This window comes from Dermacentor albipictus, chromosome 9 (assembly GCF_038994185.2).
Source record: "Dermacentor albipictus isolate Rhodes 1998 colony chromosome 9, USDA_Dalb.pri_finalv2, whole genome shotgun sequence".
In the NCBI taxonomy this organism is placed as follows: domain Eukaryota; kingdom Metazoa; phylum Arthropoda; class Arachnida; order Ixodida; family Ixodidae; genus Dermacentor; species Dermacentor albipictus.
Window position 1 is genome coordinate 94690693 of NC_091829.1, and position 21086 is coordinate 94711778.

A 21086-nucleotide genomic window follows, 5' to 3' on the forward strand; every position below is an offset into this window, starting at 1 on the left:
ATAATCTACACAGTTAAAACATTTAAGATACTTGGAGTAATAGTTTCGGAAACAATGTCTTGGGACGACCACGTTAGTTATGTTACACAAAAGTTATCCAGTATCGTAGGTATAACTTAACAAACGAACTCTCCCCATGAACATTAAACTTCCTATTTATAACTCGCTTTTTTATTCCCATATAACTTGCTGACATCTTGTATGAGGATATACTACTTGCACGAACTTACGAATGCTACACTCCCTTTAGAAAATAATGCTAAGACACACACATAACGTAACTTTGGATCATCCCTCAGCACCACTTTTTCGTTAGTGTATTTTACAGATAGCTTATCTGTACTCTTATCGCCTTACCATAACATACAAAGTAGAGATAGGGAACAATGAACACTTTCTCGCTCAATGCGCCTGCTTCGACAGGAGGATTCAAAATACTCCGTTCTTCATGCGTAGACTTGGAAAGTACAATTACGTAGAACCAGCTACGGGAGACAAATGTTGAGACACAAGCTTTCGGAGTTATTAAACTTACGTAATACGCAACGATGAAAACATTGCTCCGGAAGGGTCATACAGAATAGAAATGCGGGCTTTCTTTTCAAATTATTAAATGTTCTTTCATTAGTTTTGTAAATTAGTCTGCAATTATGTACTGTTTCTTATTTAATTCTATTTTACCACTACTAAACAGTATCTGATGCAAGTTAAGCATAATTGCTCCGTTTCTTCATAAATGAGATACATGTCACACTGGTTTAACTGGGGAAGTTAAACACAGCATTCTGTAGTTATGAGTTCGCCTCTTTTTGTCGTGATTTAGGTTGTCTCAATGTTTTAATGTTTCTTTCTAATGAAAATAGTTTGCATTGCTGTTATTAATGCTGCCTTTCTGTGTGTGTGCTAGACTGTAAACGGAAATAACTCTCGGGTGGGAGTACAATGCTTGTCCTCTAGCGACGCCCCGGTTTGGAGTTCATTATACTCCGTATGACCTCAAGAGCAACGACCTCGATGGTCCAAATAAATGTGTTCTCTCTCACTTACTCCGTGCGAGCGGAATTTTCGTGTGGAGCCTTGGGAGTTTTTTTTTTCTTTCTTTTTTTACTTCACGCTGGACGGAGATTTCCCTAAGTGCAACGGGAGTATAAAAAGTGGCATCGCGTCTGTTTGCATGAATATATATGTAGAGGCTACTGGTGAAAGTTCAAAACATGCACACAAGACCGCATCAAATTCAATGGAACAAGTCATTGAAAGCGCACAAACCATGACATACATAAACATTTGAGAAACGTCCAATGCAGAACTTTGAAATACATATCCAACGTAAACACGACACACATCAAGAAGCAACGCTGCCAGTGTATATAGCCACGATACCGTGTGCCTGGAAACCGCCTAGCAAGCAGCTGTGCTGTTTTCTGAATTATGACTCACATGCTCGCTCATATGAGATCTGTCTCTCTGAAATTAACAGAAGACCTTAATCAACACAAAACTCTTAATTCAGAATAGTGCAAATACAAAGTTAACAATATAGTTCTTCAAAAATAGTATGCCATTGTGTGAATTCTGAAGCGACTTCGCACACTGTCGGCGTTCGCGACCAAAAAGTAGAGCGTTCTAGTTGCACTAAGCGAGAAAATGTGAGGGCGTGTGTTTCATCGCAAAATTAACTTTGTGCGAAATAGTGGTAGTGTAGCAAGAATTTATTACGTGTGAGTATACCCCGTAGCAGCCCACATAAAACCGAGAAGTGCGTAGTCATACGTACATTTGTTTGACCGCACTACTTTCTCAGCGTCCAAGCGATGTTTCTCGGTTGTGAAACGGAGCTACATCGCTGATCTGTGGAATCCTCACATTCAGAAGCAACAGCTATGCTCTTAAATCAGTGTCTGCGATAGACCATAACGCTAATGCAATATTGGAAGCAACGACGTATCAAAACATAACTGCGTCATAACAATTCGATTCACATCGCTCAGTAAGAAGCGTTATTTACAGTATGTACTTACGTCCTACCATTTTTCTTGGGGGAGGATATCCGTACACCGATACATAAAAACACTTGCTGGCACTCCGGTCTTTCTCGCTGGCAACACAGCACCGTAACGAACTCGGAATATGCCATTCATGTGCGAAAATAGCACGGACGTTGCCGCTTGAACCGTGGCTGCTGTTGCCATTGCTACGCGGTCCTTTCAAACATTACACCGGACGTTGTCAACATGTACTCACAAGCGCATAAAAGTCGCATTTCACGTACTGAAAAACACAAACCAAGGTTAGGCAACACGAAAGCACTGTCAAAAATCTCAGCCATCACGAGTCAACGAGCAGTTTCGCGGTATACCTAAGCCTTTTTCCGCTCCTGAAAACGTTGCTCTTGCATTCATCGTTGTCAGTACTGTGATCACAGCTAACGTATATGAACCTGAAATACAGTGAGCTTCAGGCACGCCTGTAACACTTTCTAGTAGAAAATATGGGGTAAAAAATCGACGAGAAGCTGGCACGGAACGCTACTTCACAGATGCAAACAAATCGTCAGCCATGGGCAGTGCCGACTCCACCGAACGTGGTCGGTCGCTGGCGCGGCGCACAGCCTCATGGGAAGCGTCACGTGACCAACCTGTTCCGGTGGGGGGAGTTTTTTAAAACTCGCTGTCCGAAGTTTGTGCAAGAGAACAAGATTTTGAAGCGGAGTAAAATAACGTCATGTTGCCTTTATCCTCCCGCAGTTAGCCAACGAAGTGAAACGAGCGAATGCCGTTGTATTGCTCCCATACATCGGAGTAAATATTCATGGACGGGGAGATTTTCGGACACATCACCTGTTCAAAATTCCCATGTGGGTTTATTTTCGTCCACAGTGATCAGAAGGTTCCATGTAAAGGAAGTAAGACAAACAGCATGATCAACAACATTAAGTATACTTAATGCTCTTGATAATGCTATTCGTCGTATCTACTGTATATGTCACCTTTTGATAACGAATATGTGCATTCGGTATGCAAAGTGTATTTCCGGGAGGGCGGAGCTAGTCAAGCTGCTTCTCTGCTTTTTCTCCTAGTCTCCACCATCTTCATGATGAAAAATGACAATGACAATGATGTTTATTAGAATCAGTACATGAGGCAAGGGGCATGCAGGAAAAGCTGCCACATGGACAGCTTGACGAAGCCGCAGGCCCCCGCATTGGCGTTTGCGCGGCGTTAGCAAACACAAAGGCAGCACATCATTGTTTACAAATGCCATTTACACAATATTGAGCATCGCGAACCATGCGAAGCAAATAAAGAAAAAAAGATGTGCTCTAACAACAGGGCATAGTAAAAAAACATCTCGAAGCAATAAGGACAAAAAAAAGCGGTGATAGGCATAACGGTATCGCAACTGTTCAAAAAGCACGAGGGCGAAAAAGATGTAATCAAAACACAACCCCTAACAATAATATTTCTCATACAAACTAAACAAACGAAAAACCAAGAATATAATCTATACAATGGGCCTAGTTAGTATAGATAAGGAAAAATTTGCGAAAGCCAGGAAAACAATCTAGTGCAGGCAGAAATAACTATAAAATAACTTTAAAATAGGTATTTTCCAATCTATTGGTTTCGTTGTGTAATTTATTCAGTAGCTTCCGCAGGTTGTTACGAAGAGTTTGTTGTCCGTATGTCGTTCTAACGGTTTCCACTTTCCAAAACTCTCTGGTCCTTGTCGTACATGTTGTAATGTTGATTTTTAGATCCGCTAGTATTCTTTGAAAGCTGACTCCATTTTTTATTTCTTGTTTGTATGCTAGATCTACAGAGTCGATAATCGTACATACTGGCAACTGGCATGCTATTGTGTTTTGCAAAAAATTCACGTGTATGAACATATTTTTCAAGGACTAAAACATAAAGGAACGTAAAGGAAGTATTATGATTGATATTACAATAAAACGCGTCAAGCTTCTGAACGCGCTGGCTTGCACGCGGGAAATTCTTAATTGTGTCCTATTTAGCCTGGTGAGGCACCCTTAGGTGGCCTAATGGAACAAAGGAACAAAGACAGGAAGCGCCTTGTTCTGTCTTTGTACCTTCTTAGTGTGCTGTCACTGTTGGCGCTTCATCTTTTGAAAGCTATGTGAACCAACTAGACCCAGAACGTGTTCTACTAATGACTAGAACATCGGACTTATCTGCTGTGGGTCCTCTTTTGGAATCGAGCCGACGGTCAATTCTGCTTGTTTATTTATTTAATTATACACTTGCTTCTATATATCGGGAACGTCATGGCGGCGGTCAAAATTTGCCTTGGAGCGTTCGTATAATTGTCATCGTAATAAAAGCGGTGTTGCTTATGCTATAAACAGGCACCAAAGGCAGAGCGAATGCGCACATAAATAGACGGAATCACTCGTTCGTTTTTTTCTTTAGTATTTCTGTTTGCTGACCTGTTCATGGAGCGCATTGTAATAACTTGTGTGTGCGTGAATCGACCACGACCCACACGATCGATGCCTGCTCTGTGTTGACCACACGCAGTGCGGCCTGTCCTCGCACAAGAAGTGCCTGGAGACGCTGGCCATCCGGTGCGGCCACAAGCGGCTGCCGCGCAAGATGACCACCTTCGGCGTGGAGCTGGGCGGCCAGCCCGCCGACGAGGTGCCCTACATCGTGCGCCGCTGCATCGCCGAGATGGACGCGCGCGGCTACGGCGTGCGGGGCCTCTACCGCGTCTCGGGCGTCAAGTCCAAGGTGGAGCGCCTGTGCCAGTGCTTCGAGAACGGCGCCACCCTGGTCGACCTGAGCGACTCGCCGCCGCACGTGGTGGCCAACGTGCTCAAGCTGTACCTGCGCCAGCTGCCCGAGCCGCTGCTCACGTACCGCCTCTACCCGCACTTCATCGCGCTGGCCAAGGTATACTGTGCGGCCTGGGCCGGCACGACGTAGAACCAGATATTCCGATCTGTCTGCATTCCAAATCGGCCATTAGCTCTCCGCGATAGGTCGGAATGGTTAGGGTCCAGCCCACATGGGCGTGGCACCACGCCCATATGGGCTGGACCCGAACCATTCCGACCTATCGCGGAGGGCTAATGGCCGATTGGGAATAAAAACAGATTGGGGATAGTTTTACATCTCGAAGAGGTACGCTGCCGGTCACGCTATGCGCTTCTCTCGATAGTTTTTCCGCTAACGTTTTTCAACAAAGATTTATAAATTGCACCCCGAAGCAGATAGTATAGTGTATACCGAAAAGCCCAAACCCCCCATGCGCGTTCTCTTGTGCGGCCGGTCGATAGCGTCCTCTAACTTTGGGTCTCCTTTTTTAAGGCTATCCAGCAATACTACTGCTAAGAATAATATTTATCGAGTGACGTGGGTATCGTGACTAGCCTGAAAGAGCGTCAGATAGCTTTTGGGAGTGTGCCCGGCACCTAACGACATCTGCCAAGGACCATTCTCAAAGGGGCCCTTCGACCATTTTGTACTTGCCTAGTTCTGCATCATAACACGTTCCTTGTGGTGTATCACGAAGTGAACTAAAAAAAAAGAATTATGAAAATTGACGCGGCCATGCAGAAGTTCTTGAACATACAAGTTTAAAAGGAAAGCTGGTGATAAAAAGAGCTCTACTCTTTCGTATTTCCCTCAGGCAGCGAGAACTTATGTATACCTTTCAATCAAAACGCAGCATTACATCCCATGGTACCTGAAGTTTTCTTCCCATTGTGGCAGAATTAATTTCACGCAGTATTCATATGTGCGTGCTGTGTGCAAATGCCTATTTTTGCATTATATTTCCAGTGTATGCCAGGGTGCCTCGATGTCCTTCTCGCACGCCGCGCGGGAGGAAGCGCGCACTGAGGCACCCTAGTGCAGAATACTGTCGCTGTAGAGTTGCGCATAGGTCCGCTTCATGTTCCAGCTCTGCAGTGAAGGCACTCCTCGCGCGCGCAGGAGGCAAATGCCGCGCCGTGTTCCATTTGCTTTTTTGTCTGCTGGTCGCGAGTATCATGCAGCAATTGTTGGCAAGCGCTAAGCAAAATGACACTTTTTAATGCAGCCTAAGCTCGAACGATTGGGGTAGCCACAGGCTTGCCAACCCCGCGAAATTTTTAATTTGTGTATACACGCACATATACAAACACACGCACGAACGTACATATAAAGAGTAGGACTCCCCTCGATCCCTCGAAATGAAAGCCTGAGTACGCCCTTGGCTCGAAGAGCTCAAAAGTTCGCGTGCAAACGCGCTTTACCTTGCAACAAAAAGCGGTGCAATGTTTTTTAGCATGCATATGAAGTTTTCTCGCGGACACGTGAAAGCAAGAAATGTTTTAAAGTGTATTTAAAGAAAACTTCACACACGTGTGGTGCACAATTCTGTGAGCCCAGACCATAATGATCGGTCGTAATGATCGTCGTAATCGTAATGAACCAGACGAATAATGATCGTCGCTAAGAGAACTATCGTGATTGCAGTTATGTCAGTGACCGTTAACCGTGACCGTCATTCATCACTAACCGTCGTTCGCAGCACCTGAACGTTTTCGATGTATGTGGTACAGACACGTAGATTTAAACGCATTTCACATGTTCACATTGCGCATATTTTATACGAAGCTTAATTTTACGGTTCATACCGCAAACTTTACAGCTACTTCGTAGCAGCAAATCTGCAAATGGGAAAAGATTCAAGATGCACGAGCTTCTAGATAAACTTGATTTCGTATAAGGGAATGGATGAGCAATGGCTGGTGGCAGCAAGAGATGAGTGCTGGTTCTTGGAGCCTTGGGGAGCAGAATTCAAAGCCACTGTAAAGGCAAGAAGTTGTTAAGAGTAAAAACATGTTATTTTTATTGCACTAACCACATAAGGTGGCAAACTTGCAAATTATTTATTCACACATGGCAGACTGTAATATGACAACACATTTTTCTTTATCTCTTCATACTACTCAGGTTAATTTACTATAACACAGCTCTTATAAAACGTACAAAAATAATTTCACATTCCTCACGTCGGCTAAGGCTGATCGAACAAGCCGCACATTGCGGGCGGTAAATGCTGAAGCTATCACAGGTGTCTCATCAGCGGAAGCGCACGATGTTTTCGCTTGCTACAAAACAATTAACACCAGCACATGAATCGACCTTACACGAAAGTCCGAACGCCGATAAAAAAAATTACAAAGAAACATAGAGAAAAACCAGGGTGCAGCGGGCAAATCGTATCAGCTAGTATTTACTCTGTTTTGAACTCACTCTTCTAGACCCGCATAGTCAGAACAATCGCACAAGCAACACAGAGAATTGGCCGAGTTGGTGAGTTAACATTCTTGACGTATATGTTCAGCGCGGCACACACGTGACGTTCATTCTTTGTCCAAGGTCTGTGTCGCGCTTCACATAAACGCCAAAAAATTGCACAAGCGAACGACCTCTCATGCCAGGCGTATGCACTTCAGCGTGTACAGGAGTGTTACTCAAGATAAATGCTGCTTTAGCGTAAACAAGCCGAACTCAGCTCTGTAAACAAGGCGAACGCACCTCGCATATCCTGGTCCCCTTTCGGAGCTGGCCGGTCTCGTCCGTCCGCACGGCAAAGCGTAAAAAGCTTTGCCACCTGCCGTGCGGTTTGTGCAGCTTGGTGCGCTGCACCCCGTCATACTGGAATACAAGTGTGAAAATGATGTGTTTCGTGTCACTTTACCAAAGTCATTAACTTAATGTCGTCGAATGTCGTATCTGCAACTCGGAGCCGATCGGTGCAACGCACGCTCGACGGTCCGCTGATTGCGATTTCGAGGGCACTGACGGAAACCAATCGGCGCCACGCCTGTAAAGTTGGCTGTAAAGTTGAACATTTGACGTCATTTTTCATCACGTGATAGCGTTCGGCGAATAGCGGTGTGAGCGGCGCCGGTAAAGTTATGCGCAACTCTGCTCCCTGCGAGAGCATATACAGGAACCCTAGTGCCCCGTTGGACAGCGCACCTGCAGTGTCAGTTGCAAGCGAATTTAGTGTGTTGTGTTGTATTTAGTTTGTGTTGCACAAATGTGTGTCCTATTCGGAGCTTGAAAAAGCATCAAACACGTTTTTTTTATTTTTAAGCTCGCCAATGTATAGCATAAACACGCACAATATATTATTCATGCCCAACCAATTAAAACTAACAACTGAGCCAATTGCCTTTGCGTCACATCCGCTGCTGAAAATGTTTTGTATATGACGATGGCAGTCTGCGCGGAAACTGATTTCAGAAGCAAATCAAAATATGAAATGCTTTGATTTCGGCACCTTCACTGGCGCTAAAGGCATCGTCAGGTCCTAAAGTAAGCAAGCGTATAATAAAAACTACATGCATAATGCAGTTCAAAAAGAAAAAAAAAGGGAAAGCAGGGAAAAGCCATTGCAGTATAGATAATGTTGGTGTGTGTGCTAGGTATTATACAGAAAGAAATATGGAACCTGAAGCAAGGTCCGTTTGGCTGGACGCAGACTATGGAAAAAAACTGTTGTTTGCCGTGTCCATGGTGTACTGGGCTTTGCAAATGGCTAGGATTAGATGTCGTTAAGTAGAGTACTCTTCAGGGGAGTGCTGTGTACACGCGTAAACCGCCAGAGTAGTGTCCCTGCATATGCTCCCACAGCTCTCTGCGGGAGTGTATTCAGGAACACTAGGCTGGGGCTCAACGCAGTTACCTCCTACGGCGGCATTCCTACGTGGCTTCCCTTCGCGAACGTCCACAGTATTGGCCTCGAGCTCCACCACTGGAAAAGCTGGCGCCACCGTCGACGTGACGTGCTAGGAGGGATCACGTGGACATAGCGGCCGCGTCGGCTGCTTCGGGCGCGCCGAAGCGAGCTGAAAACGAGTTTAAATTCCCTCGTACGCTGCGGTTTTCATTTAGTGGCGAAATTTTACCGCTTCGAGTGTCTCCTTTACAACGCTTGAAAGCACTACAATAGGTAGTGGCTGCCTTTGAAGGCGCGCAACAGGGTAGGCTACTGCTCGGTGCCGCAGGGCCGGACGCACGTAACGGAGGCCGGTGTCGGCCTTATCCACACGTAGCCGCAGGACAAGAAGCTGTGTGAAGCTTGGCTCGCGAAACATAAAACCGGCAGTCATCGGCTACAACTCGGGTATGCAGCAAGCACAGACGCGAGGAAGATTTCTGCTACGGCGCCCGGTCTGCGATGTTCTCAAAACGCGCACTGAGACGCTCGCCTGAGTCCGCTGCCCGACTAATGTCATGACGGTTTGGTCTATGAACTTGTCGATACTATAGATACTGCCAAGTTCAGTGGAGTGGAAAGGCAGCGGTGAGAAGCACATTTAAAGAAAGCATGGCATATGGTCATGTTTGTGTTATGAATTAATGCACTGGATTACAAAAAAGGAGCAGCGGGAAATTGCAAGCTGAGAACGCCGATAAACATACAGTGCGACGCAACTCGAGAAATAGTATTGAAAGGTCAAAGAATTTAGAAGAAAAAAAAGATTGCATCGTCGCGACGGCACATCACAGTCCCCATAGGCGTCGAAGTCTCTACAATGAAATTATTTTTGAACAGCTCTGATAGCGCCCACGCAACAATGGTTGCCTATATACTGTCAAATGCTCATATTCTGCGGCCTAAAGCTCATGGCACGGTGCGAAAACGCGCGCGCGGAGAAAGCGAAACAGTGCGCGGACAAGCATGCAGACGCGCAGTCGGTCGCTGCGAATCTGCGCGATCGCTGCATTGAGGCTTCATTCTATTACTCTCCATTTAGTTATACAAACACTATAAGAACATATTTCACATAGTTTGCTCTCGGCGTTTACCTACTTTTCACGCAAGAAGCCGGTTCGGGAGACTCCATCGCGGCGACCGCGCGCAGTGGCGTTCACTGTACGTATTCGGTAAAGAGAGCGGCTGTAAACGATTGTGTGCTTTCAGCTTGCCCAAGATTATTATTTAGACAGTAAGAAACTTCTCTCGTTTCGAAAGTACTTACAGAAATGTCCGGGAGAGCTCGCGCGTGGTGTTTTCAGTGAGCGCTGACAGCAAAACCTATGAGGAGCGCGTCACGTGATCCCTCATACTACGGCATCGAGGCGCTTCCGATAGAGGGCGACTCCGTAACTCCTCGCCGCCAATAGTACAACATGGCGGAAGAGCGCAACGCCACATCCCTCGCCTTGCACCTATCGGGAATCCAGTTTAATACGATAGTGGCGACCACAAATCGGAGTCTCTTGCTTGCGTTCAAAGGGCGCAAAGAAGGACGGGACAAAGGTGCTAGCGATTACGGGCTTCACAATTACGGCAAACGCCGCCGCCTTTGCTTTCAATTTGCGGTGGTCAGCTCGGGCTGAACATGTCCGCTGCGATGAACCTGCTCTTTCTAAGCTGCTAGATCTTGAGGCGCGGCTGCTCCGCAATTCGTTTCATCGGAGCAATGTGGCGATATCAGCACGTTGGCAGCTCGCGTTCGTTTAACGTGACGCGTGTAGGCTTTGATCAGAAAGAATTCAGGGTATTTCTTGTGCTGCTGTCTTCGCGCAAGACACGAGAGATAATTTAGAGTAAACGCAGAGAGGTCGGCTTGTGTAAATACAAACACTGAAGCCTGATACCCTGCTCAGAGGGAAGGGGAGGTGAGTAAAAGAAGGGTCTGAGGAGGGATGATGAGGGCAAGCAGTAGGATACGATTATATACGCATTTTATCCGCAGGACCCGTTTACAACCACGGATCCAGGCCTGCAATGTTAAAATAATTATAAGAGAACCTTGCATGGCGGCTCGCTCCGTTTTTATTATGTCCGGCCAAGGGACCAGTGACACTTCACTCAGCGACCTGTTATTTATTGGGGCTAACGAAGAGGTCGATGCTCGCCGTTCATGGCGTATAGCAAACGATCAACGCGTATGTGCTCCAGTGTTTCAGGTACTTTGACGTTGCAGTCTGTCGAAGTCCGCGCATTTGGATGCGATACAAGTATTGTCGCGTTTATACGCGACAACGTTTATAAAATCTGTATCTATAAAAGCAGGCGCGTTCTGTACAAGCACGCAACAAACGTAGAACTGGCATGACGTGGCTTGCGAAATGACAAGCGTCGCTGGTTATGCGCATGCGCAGGAACACCCCGGTGGCACCGGCGTCGCCCACCACCACCACTCGGAAGAGGACGAGGACGAGCTGGGAGAGGATGAAAACAGGGACGCCGATCACCGCCACGACGAGGAAGAGGAAGAGGCCGTGGTGGCGGCGCTGCGGTCGCTGGTGACGCAACTGCCTCCCCTGCACGCGCGCACCCTGGCGGCTCTGCTGCGCCACCTGGCGCGGGTTGCGGCGCACTCGCACTTGAACCAGATGCCCGCCGGAAACCTCGCCATTGTGTTCGGCCCCACGCTGTTACGCACCAGGCAAGTCTCGACAGGAACATGTAGACGCACGCAAACCATATTGGAAAAGACCCACATACCGCGCACCCTATTTCTATACGATCACATGGGTTTTCATGGGAAATACAGCTGGCAGCTAAGCACGAGGTCGCGGGATTGAATGCCGGCCACGGCGGCCTCATTTATACCCGTGTACTTAGACTTGGGTGCACGCTAACGAACCCCAGGTGGACCAAATTTCCCGACTCCCCCACATCGGCGTGCCTCATAACGAGATCGTGATTTTATTAATAATAACCTTTATTTTTTTCCATCAACGTGAGGGGGGACGTAAGGGGAAAAAAGCTGAAATAGACAGCTTGACTAGTCCCCGCCCCCTGAAATAAAAAATAAAAAATACATTCCATAAATGCAGACAGTTCAGCTACCGACAAGAACTGAAAACACATTTTTTGATTGTACAAAAATAATAACCATCACTTAATATCCTAACTCACCTAATATCCTAAATTTAATTGATGGTAAATACAGGTATTTATACAAGATCTTGCAAGACTATGGAGGCGGGGCGTATGGGGCATACAAGATCTTTGGATAGAAAAATTGACTTTTAAGCGCAATTATCCGTGATTAGGAAATAGAAGTTGTCTTGCGTCTACGTCATTAGCACAAACAACTTATATGCGTAATTTCTTTAACCAAGTCGTCCGTAATCTTTGTCTCTCGTCCACGTTGAAGGTTAGCCAGGAGTTCGCACGGCTGTGGCGGTGAGAAATTGACGCCCTGGTGCTGTAAGGCAGCCTGCGTGGTATGCGTACCGTCCACTCGTAACCGACGTATTCGTAAACGCGCCTTAACTTGAAGCGCGTGCTCGACTTGATCCAGATGACGCCTCGCGGGAACGTGCCCAGCGCGCTCATTGCGTTTCCTTCGGCGCATTCGCGTCAGGTGCTATTTCGACAGAGTCACGCATATGCTTCCAGTGTTAAGGCGCACATCCCAATACGAAGTTGAGTGCAGCCAACCACGATTGTGCTCGGATGCAGGAACAGTTCTTCTTCGTTCTAGGGACGCCATCAAGTACTTACGAATGGCGTGAAATTTCGCTTATGGTGCGGTCTTCCAAGTCTTTGGTGTATCAGCTGTCAGACTGCAGCACACGTTGTGAATTTTTTTTTTACTGGCACTTTATTTACCCTGAAAAAATACTGCAAAGCATCATACCTCCTAAGGTAATTTTCTGTAACCGCTTCTACAACCCAGCTTCAGTTTCGCTATCCAATAGGTCACGACAAGCTGTCTGGCTCCGTTAATGCGATCGCCGCAGCTTTGACACGTGAGCGCAGTCAAAATAAACGCGCGCAGAACTCTGGGTTGAATCTTTTGAGTAACCTTTATGGAGTAATGAATAAATAGGAGGGCGCGCTGGTGGAAACACAACTGAAGCTAAGAGAGCGGGCACAACGCGTGATCGTCTGGCGGTAAGCTTTAGCGCCTTCCACCGCCCGCTCTGAGCACAGGCTCTTCCGCAAACACACCGGGTTCGACAGCAGCGTGCGGCTGCCGCACTAGCACGTAGCAGCGATAAACCTGTACGTCGCACAATGAATGCCTGAATCTGCGCAAACATATCGGGAGAGAACGTTCGCGGACTGCTTGGCAATGCGCCCGAACTAAGTGCGCGTCGATTAAAACGTACCGCGAGCCGAGCACACTAGACTGAGGCCGCCGACCATGGAGGGTCACTTGTTGGGCCGACATTCAGAGGAAGAAAAATCTAGGGACGGCTTCACGGAGAATTTGCTTGCGAGGGCTCGTGGCATGATCTAAATAATGTTCCCTCCTATAGTCGGATAGAACTTTAGAAAAAAAGGGGGCGTTTACTCCTCCGACGCGGATGCACACGAGCATCCACCAATGGGCTCGCACTCTGGACTGACGTCATGAGCCGGACGGCCGGTGACCTCGCCGACGGAGGAAAAGGCCGCCCGCGCTTCGAACTGGGCCAAGTCGCGCCAGCCGTTTGCTTCATCGATAAATGCATTGTTTTATGTAAGTACTTATTCAATAGCAACTGATTCATTTTAAGCTTGGAAAACGAGTAGTAGATATGCCGTGTACATGCGAACAAGCGCAAAAGCCATGCAGAGCTGCTCTTTCTGCTTTTGTCACTTGCAATGAAGCTAAAGAACAGACGACGGGCAGCGTTGTAGAAGGCACGGGGTTATTTTTCTGTCGCTATCCAGCATGTTCTGTAGCACATTAGAGCTCTACTAAACCAGTCATCAAAATACAAAAGTCTTTATTTATACCGAGAATTGCTCGTTTCAGGAGCACGATTTCTTTAGCGGGGCTATTTTAGTCGCGGAGGCAATCGGCTGTCGCGCTTCGGTCATCTGGGCGGGGCCTCCCCTTTTTTCTAAAGTTGTATCCGACGATAGTTTATTTCCTTTCTCCATGAGAACGCCATCCTACCTAGTTTTATTGCTGTACGACTCCCGTAAATCTTTAGAGCGCGGGTCTTGGGCACCCGTTCCTGCGGCCAGCATCGGTGTCAGCTTCTGCCTCCGCGTCAGCGTAACCAAGCGAACGAACACAACAGCGAAGGATGAAAGAGCGAACGCGGAGCGGGATGTGAAAGATGCGAGCCGCGAACGGCGGAGACCAATGAGAGCGGCCCCTGCGGTGACGTGCGCGCGGGAAACTGGTGTCATGCGGACACGCCCGACCGCTCGTTGCGTACTCGTATCTAGCCTCATCGCGACCGCTCGTTTCGTACTATCGTCTGCTCACGTATCGTCTGCTCGCGCATGATTGGTTTGCTTGGTTTTGTCTCGTTCGCGCTTGCTTCGATTGCCATGGTTTGAGATTGCTTTTTATAATGCTGAATCTAAAGAGACGTCCTGATAGAAAGATTTTGGGAGATGGTGCGCCATATCCAATGCTGTACGACAAAACGGACTCTGAATACAAAGACGCGGAGGCGACAACCAGTACTTCATTTTCCTTGACTTTGGAATGAGGCGACGCCGCAACAGAAGAGAGCCCACCAACATAATTATGATCAGTGGCAAGGACATCGTCATCATCATAAGACATGACTCGCGTTAAGGACGAAAAACGTATAAACACAGCGTCGACCTGTCAGCAGAGGAAGGAAAAAGCACGCGACGTCTCGCACCTACAAAGAGTATGCGTGATTTTCGTGCTGTCATGTGCTTTAAGCATAAACTCTATGCAAGCGATCTTCCGCGCGACAGCGACAAGCGACGCGATGAAGATGGCTGTCGCGTTCGCCCGTCGCCTGCAAGTCGTACCCCATGCGACCGATGACTTCGAGCCACGTCTCCCCAGTGTTGCCGGTATAAGGGCATCAATATAGGCGCCGAAACTATAGCGTCACGCGTGCTTTATTAACTTAAGTTGGCGTGTTTTACTGTAAGAAGCAGCATAAAATATTTCTGAAGGTGTTCCGGTAGGTTCTTATCCCTGCACTATAAAAATTCAATCATTTGCTCCTTCCGTGCCACAATCGGTAGTACTTGAGTGATGTACATCCAGTTCCGGCTTCCCGCTATTGGCTAGTCGCTCACAGCACTTCTGGGCAACGAGCGACGACTTCTAGATTTGCAGAACCGAGCGGTCGCGCGACAAGACTGAGCGATCTGCTCAATCGACGGTCCGGTCCGTCGCTCGAAGGCGTCGCTCGTCGCTGTCGCGCACAAAATCGCGCTCATGGGGCTTAACCTTTATACAGGGACTCGCCGCCACATCGCTCCGAGATAGCGTCAGAGTAGCGCGCATCGTTCGTTCACCGATGACGCCATCGATAAGGCATGCGGCGAGCGCGTCAAAACAAAGCGCTGCATGAGCGGAGGTCTGTCTGCGGCGGCTACTCTGAATCGCGTCCACGTGTCTCCCCGGCGCTACCTCTCGCACTCTCCCGATTAGCGAGGCAGTCGCGCCACACTTCGCTCGTTTGCAACGTGCCGCACGAGACAGATTGTCCGCGACAGCCAATGCATCGTGAAATGAAAACACCTATAGAGTTGCGCTTAAATTTCGCGTTAGGGAGTATCCTAATCGTCGGTGAATTTTTTGCTCTGTTAGGACGTCACGGTAATGCAAGACCAACTTTAGTATCAAATTATAATATCTTATGTTTTTGAACATCCATACTTACTAAGTGTCGTATCCATTTACCTGCGTGGCTACAGTTTCTGTACAATTTCGAAAACGCTCAGTATTCCTTTAACAGAGCCGCTCTCTCTCTCTGTCTTTCTATCCCAGTGAGGGCAGCGCCTCGTTGAGCTCGCTAGTGGACACTGTGCACCAGACGCGTGTCATCGAGCTGCTCATCATGTACGTGGACCGCATCTTCCCGGACGAGGCGCCACGCCACGAACAGGTCGCCGAGGAACACTACACCCTGCTCGAGGCCGTCACGCTCAGGCGGTGTGCGTCAGAGGGGGACGGTAAGTCAGTTATCTTCCCTCGAACGTCCTGCAGTGTAGGCTAACCATCCCGCTCTGTCCAACTTCCTCACGCCCGAAGACCTCTCTGGAACATCACTGCTTTCCCATTCGGTTCTTATTAACGACTGACATACGTTACGAACGCGAAGGACCCATTTTTATTGCGCAAGAAATCATATGGACACCCCAGGCGAATTTTAGCCTTCGTACTCGGCGCCGCCGTGATGTTCCATACAAAGTTCAAGTGTGATAAGATCATAATGCGCGTCGTATACTGTGTGTGAGAGGGAAAGCGTGCAAGGGTGAGCTGGGAAGGATCGCAGCTTTAAGTGCGCCATCTTTCCGCGCACCCAATCTTGGACGTCACGTGACCAAGCGCGCGCTATAAGGGGGTGCAGGCATCTCCTGCTTTAGCTCGGCCCTAGCTGCGTTGTTCGGCCGTCTCTTGGAGGTAATCTGCGGTGGGTGCAAAAGTTGAGGGCGAGCCGAGATGGCTGGTGACTTCGTGGGCGCCGTCTTCCCGCGCACCTAGTGTGGGCGGTCGCGTAATCTCAAATATTGGAGACGCCTTGAAGCAATACGCAGCACGATACGTTCCCTCCGCGCGGCCGGCGCTCTTCATCACACCAGTGCCGTGAGAGCGAGAGTTCGCTGTGATCGAGTTGGATCTGTTCACGTTTGGCTGTGGACGCATGACACCATGTTTGTTAATTTATTTGGTGAGCGAATGTTTACGGGAGTATATACGGCCACTAAAACTACGGACGTTGCTTCACGCAGTTGTGTACTACTTCGCAATCGCTGTCAATGCTTCGCCTATATGTTGACAGTGTGACATTTTATTTAAATACCTTGGTTAGGTGATGAAAGCAGCCTCTACACGTAAACGGGAGAGGAAGTAAACATCGTTCCATATTCCTTGCAATGAACCGTTTTTATTGACCTAAACACAGATGATGATGTAACATCGTTTGTTAGGTTGGCACGTCTATGCGGCATCCTGGTTTTCGTCTTAACTCGCAGTGTTCGCAAGGCACTCCGTCACTGGTGATGACACAGTGGTATGACTGACCAAACTGATGGGAATCTTCACAAGCCAGACGGCCATAGTGCGCCTAAACAATTCCATGCAGTCCCCCGCCACGGCGGCCGCATTTCGAGGGGGGCGAAATGCAAAAACACCCGTGTGCTTAGATTTAGGTGCACGTTAAAGAACCCCAGGTGGTCGAAATTTCCGGAGTCCTCCACTACGGCATGCCTCATAATCAGAAAGTGGTTTTGGCACGTAAAACCCCATAATTTTAATAAAATAATGCAGTCCCCCGTGCATCGGACTTTATATCCCCGATGAATATCTACGTAATCCATATTAAGCTAATTTTGAGAAAAATTGACTGACAAAGCTCAGAAGGAACTTTAGCTCAGGACCAGCTCCGATTTCACTAGATTTCACTATTCACATATACATGTAAAGCGCAGAAATGTTCTCATGAGACAACCACTGGAGCAATTTGGATAAATGTGTTCCAGTTGAGAGAAAAATATTAATTATGACAACTGTTGTAAGGGTAAATGTTTAAAAAGGGCAGCATTTTTTTACAAACATTGCTAATAATCGGTACGAAGTTTGCGAATCCGTCACTCTACAACAAAAACAGATATCGAAGTTCTGTTAACTGTGTCTGTGAAAGTGTCCTGCGCTAATCGGCCAGCTGTTCAGCTCTAGCCGTGCCCTTCAAGGCAGTGTCGAAAGATTGTTTGAAATAAATAAGGAGAAAAAAAAACTCAATGTGCAGGCAGTTCAGGTGTCGTACACGATACCGCTGGCGTACACAGAAGTTTACAGACCACGGTTTCCAAATAAAATGTCAATTTCTGCTTTGCTAAAGCATGGCAATACTAACCTCATAGGTTATTCTGTACGTCACTAAGGCTGCTGCACGCTGAAACATTGAATCCAGCGCTGTGGAGCCAGGCTTCGCGGGAACTAAGGTTTATCACAAATCGCGTGGCCTGTAAATTTCTGTGGCTGACTGTACGTGCTCTCGCTTATCAATCGCAGCTTCAGGTGCAGATAGGAGAATTTCCTTGTGCCAGCAATAAACTACGTGTCTTTGCGAATACTTTGTTAGCTAAGGCGTAGTATTGTGGAGTCATGTAGCATGCACTCGGCGAATGACGGCTGTTGCCTTGGAGATGTTGGTGCGGAGCGTTGTGTTGTTGTTGTTTTCCCTCTTTCTCTATTATTTCCTACGCCATTAGACATTTGACAGACAATAGGCTTCAGAAGAGACTCCTTACTAACCAGTGTGAACACCAACTAAAACTTGCTATCGCAAGTAAAATTTCACGGGACTGGGCATCTCGGAGGCACACATCGCATGCAACAAGCTTCGAACGAGAGGCTTCACGAACCACTGCGAACACAAAGTATAACTCGATAGCGCAAGTAAAATGAATACTCCGCAACTTAATTGCTCGAACGTGTCTACTCTGACTTTCGTTAAATGACTTTGGTCATTGGGAAGTATACCGGGAGATTAACCTATTTCACTTGTTTGAAATTTGTAAATTAGTTGGTTTCCATACCTATTCAGAATGTACTCATCACATGTGTATTCATTTCACTTCTTGTAAGTTGCTCGTGCACATTCTTTACTGTTGTTTAACTTACTTTTATTTACTGCTTTTAATAATGTTCATTTTTTAAAGTGTAACTGTATATATTTCCCTGGCACTAATGTTATTCACCCGAATTTCAATGCGTTCGTAATGATTATGCATGTATGAAGATCTATACATGCCCAGGAAAGTAGATATGTACCACGTGTTGTATTACTGAAGCTACTTACGAAAGCTTGTTCTTTTCACTGCGGATGTGTGCGATGCTGGTGTTGCCTGGTGGTGGCCTCCTGGCCTCGTCAAGCTGTATGTTTACAGCTTTCTTGCCAGGGTGGCCTTCAACACTGTACTTTGTACATGTTGTAAATAAACTTGACTTGACTTGACCTTAATAATGCACAACTTACAGACCGAACATTCTGCGCGCGAAGCAACTCGCCCGTGAGTGTCGGCTTCCGACACGCGTGCATGCAGCTTCGAGAGGATCACGCCAGGTGCAGTTATGCGCATGTGATTAACAAGGGCGCTGAGCTTTGTCATACGAGTGCACAAAGTGGTCCACAATAGGGCAAGTGGCGCCTGCTCAGACGTTCGTTGTTGCTGATTGTTGAGGTGTGCTGAGTTCTGACTGTTGCACTTGTGTGCAGTCGAATCTCCGCTGCACGACGAAGCCACGACGCAGAGCCAGGACAGTGACGACGCGGCCGAACCTGTCGTGCTCGCCAGCCAGCTAACAGGTAAGCGCGGCCGTGCCGAAGCTGCATGGAACTAAAAAAAAACAAATGCTTTTCTGCGAATACATAAAGATCTGCTGAAACCAACGCATATCAGGTATTTATTTTTTTTATCTGCGCCACATTTTTGTTTTAATTAACAAATGCCTACGGCAGGTAGCACATTCCTAACCCTTGAGCTGAATTACTCCGTGGGTCGGCCATATTACTTCTACGAGCCATCGAAATGCGCAATTTAATAATAAAGATAACTACACGAATTAATCACTTAGGTAATTATTTATGGTGCGTATTTCTATCTACGAATTATAGCCGGTGAGTTTGCCAGGCGTATCCGCTTGGAACGAAAGTTCAGGACTACATCAATTTCGAGATATTAATGTTCAGTGTCCGACCAAATGCTTTGGCGTTGTAGTTACTTTTGTGATTCAATGCAAAAACGGCGTTTTCTTGAAGAAGTAAGTGGAACAATACTTCATATTTAGCGCAAGTTTGACGCCGCATATATCTCGCAACCGACGCCATCCTCGCAATTCGTTCCAAGTGGGTATGCCTTGTGAACGCACTAGTTACAATTCTTACATTTAAATACGGGCCGTAAGGTAATGAATTTAAAAGCTGATTCGCGTAATTATGTTAATTATTCAATTAAGAATTTTGATTTCTCTTACATGTAGCGACGCCGTCATCGAGTAATTTAGTTCAAGGGTTAGACTTATGTGCCTCATGCAACTTTTAAAGATTTGGTGCAACTAAAAAAAAGACACCCTACCTTTGGAACCTTTGGAATCTACGCGCAGCGAAACTATTTTCAAGCGAATAATTAAGTGCTATGCAAGTAAAGACAATGCGTACTTTTGTGTTTGCTTCCGTCTCGGATAATGCACAGCACAGGTAACGTAAAATTTATGTTCAGAAGTAACGTTGAAATAATGCTAACTCAGTTAACGCGAATACACGCCGTGAGACATCGCTGCAGTGATGTCACGAAGGCGTATGTTCGATGCTTGTCGAAGGAATAATGGGGAACGTGCCATTGCACAGAAATAAGCACAACGTGAAAGACCTTAATGAGGATTACTGTAATTAATCCGAGTCAATCCTACGTATATAGCCTAATGGAAAATGGCGCGCGCGCACGGTCTTGCTCACATCGTCTTTTCTCGCGACTGTGCTCTGTTCGGCAAAAAGCGGCAGCCATGGTCGGCAAAGTTATCGAAGGCTCGTAAAAGAAGCTTTGCTTTAAAATTAATACGTTATGAGGCTTAGAGTCCCGAAGTGAAACACGGGCTATGAGAGACGCTGTAGCGGAGAGGTCTACGCCCCAGCGCCGGTTGCTTCTTATTTACAGAAGCAGGTCTCGAAGGCTGTGCTTTTTGCGAACTGCTTGAGCCGGAAGTGACTGGGGATCCTCAAACACGTCGTAGGCGCCACGCTTTAAACGTGACTTAGCTATTTAGAGCAACTCGATTTCCTTGAAGGCCAACTCCAACGAATTTCTGGAGCGCGTGAAAGTGCTAGTTGAAGACACTGTAAAAATGGAGGTTTCGTGCAAAATTTCACCTTCGAAATAGAAGTGGAAGCGTCACGAGAAGCTCGCAAGAAAACGCCATTTTTGATACCGAAACTAAAGAAACGATGCCATGACACCTAAGCACTTCTTATGAGTTGTGAATGCGAAAGCGTTAATGTCCGACTGAACGCCGTGTAGTGGTCCTTCCAGTTGTTAACAGCTGTTAACTCTTTGCGGGTGGGCGAACGCGTTGAGAAGATTGGTTCGTTTTCACTTGGCCTTACCGATGCGCAGTTAGAGCGCAGGCGAAAGCTTGCGCGGACAAGGAACGCGCGAAT

At 47.1% G+C, this 21086-nt stretch overlaps 1 protein-coding gene across 1 annotated transcript in view; it reads left to right on the top strand.

Annotated features, from left to right (window-relative positions):
- LOC139049510 (rho GTPase-activating protein 45-like) overlaps window positions 1-21086 on the top strand; it is a 138325-nt gene that overhangs the window by 103727 nt on the left and 13512 nt on the right. The window contains exons 17-20 of the mRNA XM_070525043.1: window positions 4542-4916; window positions 11139-11425; window positions 15695-15879; window positions 19149-19238. Of these exons, the coding sequence (XP_070381144.1) occupies window positions 4542-4916; window positions 11139-11425; window positions 15695-15879; window positions 19149-19238 (937 nt within the window). The remainder of the gene's footprint in view (window positions 1-4541; window positions 4917-11138; window positions 11426-15694; window positions 15880-19148; window positions 19239-21086) is intronic.